Source organism: Daktulosphaira vitifoliae, unplaced genomic scaffold (genome assembly GCF_025091365.1).
Source record: "Daktulosphaira vitifoliae isolate Bord-2020 unplaced genomic scaffold, ASM2509136v1 Scaffold_5, whole genome shotgun sequence".
NCBI classification, from domain to species: domain Eukaryota; kingdom Metazoa; phylum Arthropoda; class Insecta; order Hemiptera; family Phylloxeridae; genus Daktulosphaira; species Daktulosphaira vitifoliae.
Genome location: NW_026099576.1, coordinates 27469126 through 27479764, shown reverse-complemented (window position 1 = coordinate 27479764; position 10639 = coordinate 27469126). Strand labels below are relative to the sequence as shown.

General features: G+C 29.3%; 1 protein-coding gene across 1 annotated transcript; it reads left to right on the top strand.

The window, feature by feature from the left end:
- The first annotated feature begins 8197 nt into the window (after positions 1 to 8197).
- Positions 8198 to 9143, top strand: LOC126908264 (sentrin-specific protease 1-like). The gene is made up of 2 exons (XM_050690177.1): positions 8198 to 8608; positions 9138 to 9143. Exons 1-2 carry the CDS (start codon positions 8198 to 8200, stop codon positions 9141 to 9143), a joined length of 417 nt encoding a protein of 138 aa, XP_050546134.1.
- The last annotated feature ends 1496 nt before the right edge of the window (positions 9144 to 10639 follow it).

Sequence of the window (10639 nt, the reverse complement as noted above, 5' to 3'; positions counted from 1 at the left end):
TTTTTTTTTTTTTTTTTTTTTTTTTTAGAATTAGAATACGATGATTAATAAAAATTAAATTTTGATATGAATTATAAAGTTAAGTACCGCGCGCATTACAGCACGCCCGCGTTGGAAAATTGAAAACCATGCGTGTAAAATAAAATAAAATAAAATAATAGTAAAACAATAATAATAATAAAACAATAATTGATTAAGTATAAATGCGTATAAATGATATGAGAATAATTATGAAGTCCACACTAACGCGGTAGTCGCTTCGAAAGAGGACCGAGTGTAGATACCAAATATACACTGATCCTCTATGTCGTAACCACCATGGCTCATGCGTAACTCATTACAGGCGTAAGAAAAGGACAGAATCGCGTCACCGAGGTTAGCCAATAATTTCGTTTCCACGCCGGGTATGGACGTGGAGACACCTCGATTCATCTCATTCTGCCTATCTTTGTAAGAAAGAGCGGCAGTCATAGCCCGTAGACGGGTGGCGACGTAGGAATGATCGAGGTCAACAAATATGGCATTGTCAGGGAAACGCGTATTAGTATCAAAGGGTGGGGGTTGAGCTAACTCATCGAGGGCCTCAAGGGCAGCGTCGCGGTTAGCTTGCACGGCCATGTTCTTAAAAGCCATGGAGCGAAGCGTAGATTTAAAATTCCTGAAACTCACCCACCCGTGGACCTCGAATTCCATCGCCTGTGTGGTCCAACCGTACGGCATCACGTTAGATAAAATTAAAGCTATATAACAATGAGGATTAATAAATGTAAATTTCAATTTGTATAATTCAATGCGAACGAAATTAGGGAACGTCAATCCAGTGACACTTTTTATTTGTACTCTTTTTTTTATGTACGTATAAAATTATTTTTCATTATTAAAAAGTATTAATTATTATACATTATACATAATAATTATACATTCGACAAATAAATTTTCTACAAGCAAAGTAGTACTAATCATATAATCAATTATATGTATTGGCTATCATTTTAGAATTATAAAAATAGTGCTTTCATTCATTTTCTTGTAATTAATATATTAATACTAATGATTATAATAACTTTTATTTTTGTATTATCTAAAAATTTAAAGTTTTAAACTTACAATGTGAAAATATCAACAAAATGATAATTTTTTATTAGGAAAATTTTATTTCATTCAATTACAATACAATTTTGTGTTAGTAAAATAAAGTTATAACATATTTTCATATGTTATAACATAACAAAACGTATTTTAGACATAACTGACAATCATTTTCCAATCGTGCAATTATGGTGTGCCCATATCTGGTTTCAAGAGCTATCAGCTGTGTTACTGGCTATGGACGATCCATTTATAATGATGACATAAGGACATATTCATTTTTAGCTTGTGAATTAAGTTTTTTTACAACATTCATTTTACTAAAAATTTTTTTTTATTTAAAATGGTAAAAATTCTATTTAAATCATTTTGTAAAATACATACAAAATATATCTCGAAATTTTATTATTTTTTCATAATTAAAATATTATAAATAATCAATATTATTTACTCTTGTATTTTTAATTTGTTGTAAATTAATTTTAGATATGGTGAGATTTTCAAAATAGTTAACATCAATCAAAAGGTATGTGCAGTGAATATTACATTCGGAAAACAATATTGTTTTAGCTAATTCTTGCACGTCCCTAGCATGTTGAATTAATATAAATTCTTCGACTTTAAAAGAATCACGATTATAATAAAGGATATTGTTACATTGGAAATTTTCACTACTAATGATGTCTATTTCACAGTATAAAACTAAACCAATGTTCTTATTCAAAACGCCAATGGTATTTGTTCAATATAACCGGCTTCCTTCAACTCGTCCAATATAGCAGGGGTCGGGAACCTGCTGCTTCGGAGGGGCTTGCGGCTCTTTAACATGCAACCTGCGGCTCTTTGGATAATTATCAATATATCGATATCCGTAAAATATATATTATATTATACGTTATTATAACGATAATAATTCTGAATTTCTCAATAATTATCTATTAATCTTATCGCACAGATAGTTTTATTGTGTTTATAATATGTATGTGAGTGTTCTATCTATTTTATCTTTATTACATGGGTCGGGAATGTTTTCGTTGTTATTTATTAATCTTTATCGCATAATTAGCCTTATTGTGTATATAATATATATGTGTGTGTTCTATTAAACTCGACTATCATTATTCGGTAGAATACAAAATTATATTAGTCGATACGTGAGCACGGTCCTCGTTAGGAATTCAAACAGTGCGGCGTTGTTCGGTATTTTTTTCTTGTGCTTTTTTTCCAATAGAGGTATTTCTATAAACTTCAATATGTCTACAAACCAAAAACGTAAAATTGAAGAGGAAAATAGAGGATTTATAAGTGAGTGGACTGATACTTATGCATTTGTCCCGAACAACATGGGACAACCAAAATGTCTTATTTGTGGCGAAAACTTCAAAAACATGTTGTAAATAGGTGATAGTTTAGTAATTATAATAATTAATAACACCGTATTTAACTTTTACTTTGTAATATATTTTAACTTATTATACATAAGAATTTAAATAACAATATCAATTCCAAAAGGAAGTAACAAATGTCCAAAAACAAAAAATGATAATATGAATAGTAGTGAGTCTTGTTAGTGGTCGGCGGCCTGGACCGGTTCTCCTCACCCGCGGTCACTCGGCGTCGCGCGACCTGTCGGACGAGCTGTGTCGCAGTCGCCATCCAGCGGTAAAGCCGGAAGTGCAATGCGACCGCGTCAAACAATAAAAAATCTAATATTGTACGTCCTTTTTTATCCAAACACGATTCTTTTGGTAAGACGTACCCAGCTGGAAATAAAAGAAAAACAGCAGTGGGCGAGTTGATTCGTAAATCTCAACAATCGACATCTAAATTTAATAACTGGTTGCAGTCGGCGTCTAATTTGACTGCATCTAGTTTTGTTGTATCTCACGAAATCATGAAGTCTGGAAAACTGTTCACTGATGGAGAATATATTAAAAAATGTTTTATTGGTATGTCAGAACATCTCTTTACTGAATTTAAAAATAAAACAGAAAGAATCAATGAAATAAAGGATATTCCATTGTCGGCAACTACTGTTCGTGATAGAGCTGTTAGAATGGCTGAAAATGTCACAGAACAACAGTTTTCCGATCTGAAGTCATCACCTGTATTTTCCTTAACTTGTGATGAATCATGTGATGTTAAAAACATCTCTCAACTCACTTTAATGGGACAGTATGTTTCGTCTACGGGTGTTCATGAAGAATTACTGGGTTTACTACCGCTCAAAGGACAAACTCAAGGAGAGGATATTTGCGCTGCAATTACAGAATTTTGTAAATATCACTTATAATCACTTAAATAAAAAGCTGCAAGGTAAGGGAAATACAGCACATACACTACTGGAAACTGTTCTATCTTTCGAACAACAACTTCAGCTTTTTTCAGAAGATATTGACAGCGGAAATCTTGATCATTTTGAATCTTTGAAAGAGTACACAGAAAGCTCAGGTTGTATTATTGATTTTGAGTATTTTAAATCGGCCATTCAATCCATGAAAAATTCGTTTAGTAGACGTTCTGAATATTTTCGAAAATATAAATCTACGTTGAAGTTCTTGACATCACCACTCATAGCGGAGACTGGATAAATTAATTTTCCATCGTTTCCATCTGTCGACAAAAGACTATTTTCATTGCAATTAATAGAACTAAAAACCAAAGATCTTTGGTCTACAAAATTTGAGAATTTGAAAACGGATATTGAAAATTTGGAAAGGGAAAAATGATTTTTAGCTGCGAACCATAAATGGACGGAACTCGCTAAATGTCAAAAAGAAGAGCAAGTTATATTTGACGTATGGAACAGTCTTCCCGAAAGTTTCAGCCAATTAAAATTGGTCGCTTACGGAATTTTGACCATTTTTGGATCTACTTACATTTGTAAGCAAACATTTTCAAATATGAACTTTATTAAGAATAAATTAAGAAATCAACTGAATGATATCAGCCTTGATGCTTGTTTGAAGTTGAAAACTACAGATTACTCACCAGAATTGAATAAGCTGTCTGGAGAAATTCAGTGTCAAAAATCCCACTAATATTAAATAGATACGTTATTATGTGTTTTATTGTGTTTAATTAAACAATATTATATTTGTATAAACAATAATAATAATAATAATGAAATGAAATAAAGTTTTTCTATAATTTCTAAATTTAAGACGTATTATTATGTTTTTATTGCCTACTAAAAAAAGGTTGTTCACACCTGTGCGTCTCCCTGGATATCATAGTTTTGTATTTTTTTGAAAGAATGGCTCTTTCCTACGAAAAGGTTCCCGACCCCTGCAATATAGAAATTATTTCCAGTGCAACTCCAGTGTTACTAGCTGATCGGACCGATATCAATAAACGTAAACGATCTTCGAGCTCGTTGGGTTCGTCCCAGTACACATAGTCTTTTTTTCTTATTGTTCAACCTCAACTGTAGCCCCGCACCGATAATGGATGCTTCACTGATGCTGCTGTTTTCAAATAACGGTAAGGAGTTTTTTGCGCTACAACCATCATCGTTTTCAAACAATAGCTTAATAGTGTTAACGTATTTTTGACCTCCATTTTTCAATGTTCATTCTTTATTGAAATGTACACCGGTTTCGAGTAAAATTGTTTTGTATGCCTGCAAATCTGATTCGGAGTAAAAACCGGGATTTTTCAAAAGAAGTAAATCCACAAGATCTAAGATCAGCAGAAATTTTTTCTCCAATACGTTGATTATTCCTCCATCGATAAAGATATCGTCGTCTCCACCTATTGTCAATGTTCCTTCCGGTGTCATTTTTGGTCCATACATTTTGTCTCTGTTCGGATTCATTGAACATTGGTGCATATACCGATGAAAAAAGCCCTTAAATCAATTTCACAGTAAATAACTAAAACAGGATATCGAGATTAGTTTTCAAAAAAAAGTTCAATACTAGGTTCTGCTAGAAAATCGAATGGTACGTACAAAAGGATTTCGCGGCATGATTACTAAAATAAAAATAATAACTTTATATGGAAAAAAATATCTAGATTTATTTACCATTATTCCATAATTATGATAAAACAAAAAAATTATTTATAGAAAAATAACTTTTTATGCTAAATAAATTATTAGTAAAAAAATTAAATTTTACTCTTGGTTAATAATCAACTTATAATACTAAAATAACAATTTAAAGAACTTACTTTATTTTTTTATTCCTCGAAATGCAGTTGATGCAACAAGTATTCGTTACAATATAATTTTTTTGTTCGTTGAAATGCAATTGAAACAGCCAGTAATCGTTAGCAGATATAAAAGATGAAATAATTTGCTTTTTATTATAATATTCTTTGTAAATTAAGACTATAAAATGTTATAATGCAAATTTATATATAATATTTTTCCAATAATTNAAATTTATATAATATGAATTCCAATAATATTGTAAAGATAAAAACATTTGTGTTCAGTTAAATTGATAATATGAAACTTATTATTTTTTTAAATTCAATTATAACATTAAAAATAGTAAATCTAATTACAAGAATTAGTTTTATACTTTCAATTTAATTTTTATTAAACGAAAAATGTAACTACAACAAATTTCTTTGCACAAAATCTGTGTAAATAGTACTTGAAACCTGCTGGACACCTAGAGATGTTATAATCCAACAGGGAGCTGACGGCGACACACACACTCACTATAATATACGGGGTAGCAAAGTTAAGTTAATTATCAGGCAAAAGTAGTGATCGCGAAGATGGTAAAATGTCAACTGTCGATAGAGATATCTTATTATGGCACATTGGCCGTGAATTGCAAAAAGTGTTTATGTTTGCAGTCCGCCCTCCTGTTAGTATTGTTGTATGTCACTGTGTTAATTATGTATATATATATATATGTCTATTAAACGGTACAACGATGTTATGGGAGACAGAGATATGGGCACATGCAAATGTGATCGTATCAACTTGAAAAATTTAACATTTTACACCAAGTGTAAAATGTAAAATCGGATCAATATCGATCTTGATCGTATAGTTTTAGATCGTGTTAAACGATGATAAATGACGATATCTATTGGAGCTTAGACAGCGACTCCGAAATTGGTAAGTAAAAAAATGTTAAATAATTATATCATAAATAGTGATTTAAAATATAAAAAAACAAATATACTTTTACAGAAAGATATGTTAGACTATATAATAACCCAACCCAAGAGTATCACACAAAAATTTCAACAAAAGTTGAAATTGATAGTATAAATAGTAAGTATAAATATTAAATAATTGTTACAAACATAATATATTTATTCTTTTTTTAATTTTATATCCAAACTACAGTAATGCTGAATACCGAGAGATTCGTTTTTCGGTGAATGGAGTATGGTGTAGTTAACTAATAAGTGATAACTTAAAAGTTATATCTAAATAAGTAAAATGTATTTATGTTATTGAAATACATAATCAGTATAAGATTTCCTGCATTTATTTGTTAAGTAAAAATAATTTTAAATCGTTATTAATACTAAATGAAATATTTAATTACTACACTCATTACAAAGTATTCATGATTCAAATGTAATGTTTATCTCGTTCACTGTTTATTGATCAGAAAACTATCAAGTTCATCGTTTATTTTCAGGAAAAAATCAAAGTCTTGATTTACAATAATGTCTGGTCAAAAGTATAAAAGTGGAGCTGAGAAACCCAAATTACAGCTAGATCGCGAAAAGAAAAGAAAAAAATGTGCAAAAATTTTGACTTTTTTCAAATCAAAACATAAAAACGAGAGTGAAATCGCTGGAAATTCATCAACAAACGACAAGGGAGGGATCGTATCTGATGAGAATCTATTTGAAGGGAGTAGCAAATCGCAACACCAAGAAGAAAAAAAAATTATGAAAATATAAAGTCTTGACTATCAGCAACCCTCTAATCAAACGGAAACGATATTGATGTTCAGCGACAGATTGGTTACACCGAGACGGAAAGAAATTTAGAAAATATTAATTTTGAGTTTGAGAAATATGTTGATGTGGTCTTGTGGCCAGAATTGCTAAATAATGATTTTATTAAAGACATCCTCTCACATGGAATGACTGACTTTCAAAATAAAGATCCGAAAAATATATATTCAGCTTCTATACAAGGAACAAAACAGAGCATTTTCAAATAGCCATTTCAAAAAAAAATGTAAACTGTTCAATCTCTGGAATGATCTTGGCTAACATATTCAACCAGTGTTGGTGCTGTTTTTTGTTTGCCTTGCAAACTTCTTTTTAAAACCTTTTCTCAATACACGACTGGATTTTCTGATTGGAAACACATAGGAACTTGTTTAGAAACTCACAAAAATCTAATGAACATAAGAAATCAATGTTAGTGTGGTTAACATGAAAAGAAAATAATTCTGTTTTAGACAAACAGCTTCAGGAGCAATCCAAAATAAAAAAACAACTTTTTGAGATATCCTCTAATACTACTGCTCGACCAAATTTAAAAAGAAATTCATTAGAAGATGAAAAAGTCATAAAAAGTATACAAATTTTAAAATATAATTCATTTTTAAAAAATAATATAATAAACGTTTTGATTTTTGAAACAAATATGTAATATTATAAAACATAAATTATTTTAGAGCCAAAAGTTAGTTCGAATCCTTTGACCTTAAATATGCCGAATGACGTAAATTTACTTGCTCTGTCCACTATTGAAGTAATAAAAGTATCAGAGAAAGAAAAAGGTAATTAGTTATTTAATCTATTTATTTTATGTAAAATAAAATAAAAAAAGATTATTTATTAAACATAATTAATAATTATAATACGTGTTAAATTAATATAACCTCTGCAGAGGCTTGTTATTAAGGGAGTCCATGGACGTTTTAAACAAAAGTAATTATACGTGTTTAATTTCATATTCCGAAACCTTAAATAAACCTAACTAATTGTAAACTGTTCAACAAAGTTTTTTATTAATTTTATAAAAAATATGTTTAATATATGTTTAAATATGGTTACATTTGCAGAAGTAATTTAAGATCAGAACACAAAATCTCTTGATCAGTATAATGCACCTTCATTTAAATCGCCCACATCATGGTATACTTCAGACACAATTAATGAGTACATTAAAATGATAGTAACACGGTCAGAAGGTGAAGTTTATGCAGTTGTCACTGATTTTATTGTAGCGTATCTTCGAGGAGGTTATCCAGCTGTAAGAAGATGGATAAAAAAAGATATTCACACAATAAAATTACTTTTTGTGCCCATGAATGTATATGGGAGTCATTGGATATTGACAGTGGTTAATATACCTGAAAAGACTGTGACATCATATGATAGTCTTAAGTCGTATAAGGGTCCTTATCCAATGGTATTAAAAAATTTCTTAATTGAATGGGAGATGGACAAAAAAGGAAAAGCTTCTACATGGACATTACAAATAGGCGAGACATCTCGCCAAACCAATGGACATGATTGTGGGCCATTTACTGTTGAGCTGGCAGAAAAAATATCTCGAGGAGATACAACACCAATAAATGCAAATTTTTTGCCTTTTATAAGATTAAGACACAAAAATGAAATTATTGCTGGCGAGCTATTCTATTAATATTTTTATGAATGAAATTTTATTTTTGTATTTTATATCAATTTTTTATTTTTAAATTTTATTATATTTTATTTGTATACCACCAAACATTTTTTTTTACTTTTTCTATGTTTAATTGTTGTTTTGTTATTTTATTTTAATCTTATTTTTCTTTGTAACATTATTTCATTAAAGAAATTCAAATTTAATATAAATTTATCTTAACTGAAATAATTTAATGTTCTTGTTATGTGAATATACAAATATTATAATATACAGTTATGGATACAATTAAGTTAAAAAGTCAGCCAATTATAAATTTTTAAGTTAACAAGCGTATCTGCTATCTTAACAACTTAATTTTAATTTTACTAAATGACGATTCATAAAGAATTTCATAACTTTTGTTTATTTTTTAAATACTATTTTAATTATAAAAAATTCTTTTCTGTATTTTTTATGAATGCGGTATATTGAATAGGGATAACTAAACTTATTTGTTTATAATTATATAAACTGATAAACTATAAAATAAATTTAAAAATGAACCACAAGTTCACAATATTTCCGTTGTTGTTATGTTTTTGCTACGGGTATTTTTGTTATCTAAATGACCCAATGAAATCCAAATAATTTTTAGAAATCTCTGATAAAATGTAGATAGTTACGTGTCGTCGAATCCTATCAAATTATCTTCAATTTTTTTATTTATTTAAAATACCATTTATTTTATAGTAAATAAATATAATATATCATAAAAAAAAGTTAATAACAATATATTACGCATTTTTTTAAGTCGGGGGGTGTCCAGACATGGAGGACACCCCCCAAAATACGCCACTGATTATAGTGCGTATGCGTAATATTATAACGCTAATAGGCGTCTGCATTTTATGAGAATAATTGCCGCCTGTGTTTTATCAAAATCAAAGCTATCATTTTCTAAGAATTTTATCATTGCCTACCAGACGCTGAGGTCAGCATATTTCCAACAACAAAGGTATCACCATAAAGNTACCAGACGCTGAGGTCAGCATATTTCCAACAACAAAGGTATCACCATAAAGTAATAATCACTATCGTATGCATTTTATGAAAATAAAGACGTCTGTCGTTATGGTATTATAGTTTCTTAAAATTTTATTCTCGACTACCAGACGCTTAGGTAAGCATATTTCCAGCATCAAAGATGTCGCCGTAGAGTAATAATCACTGTTGTATGCATAACATGAGAAAAATGGCAATGTTGTCTTTTTTCACGTATACGCATTTTATTATTTTATTGTATAACCGGTTATACGCTCTATATCCTGTCACATAAGCGTTTAATTGACGTTAACGTACAGTTGATTAATTGAAAACTGAAAATTTATCATTTTAANACGTACAGTTGATTAATTGAAAACTGAAAATTTATCATTTTAATATTTTACACGCGCAAATGAAAAATCATAAACCAGCAATCGTCTTCTACAAAAGGTATGTAGATTTTTCCAAAAATTAATACTTTTATACCTTTTAAATATTAAAATAAATCCAATACCGAATTGTATTGAATCAATTTAAACTCTACGATTTTTTTTTTATTATGTTAATTTTTAATTATTTTTTAAGTTTCATTATTATTTATACAGCAACCTGAAGATGGTACACGCACATTACCTGTATATTTATTTTACTTAAAAAATTACCTATTTATTACTAATAAAATGACAAAAAAACAGTCGGTGCGTAATGAAAGAAAAATTTGTAGAAGTGAAGGAAAACCTTACGTGAACAAGAAAAATGTTTTGGTTGGAACAGAAATAAAAGAAGAGATCAGTTGTAAATGTAAGTTTCACTGTCGCAGTATTCTATATTCAAAAGAAACTCCTATTTCATGACTTATATGCCTTAAAAGACAATTGTAAACAAAATTCTTATTTGATGCCCAGATAGCAAAATTGTAACGATAATATTATTATATTAATAAAATTACACTAC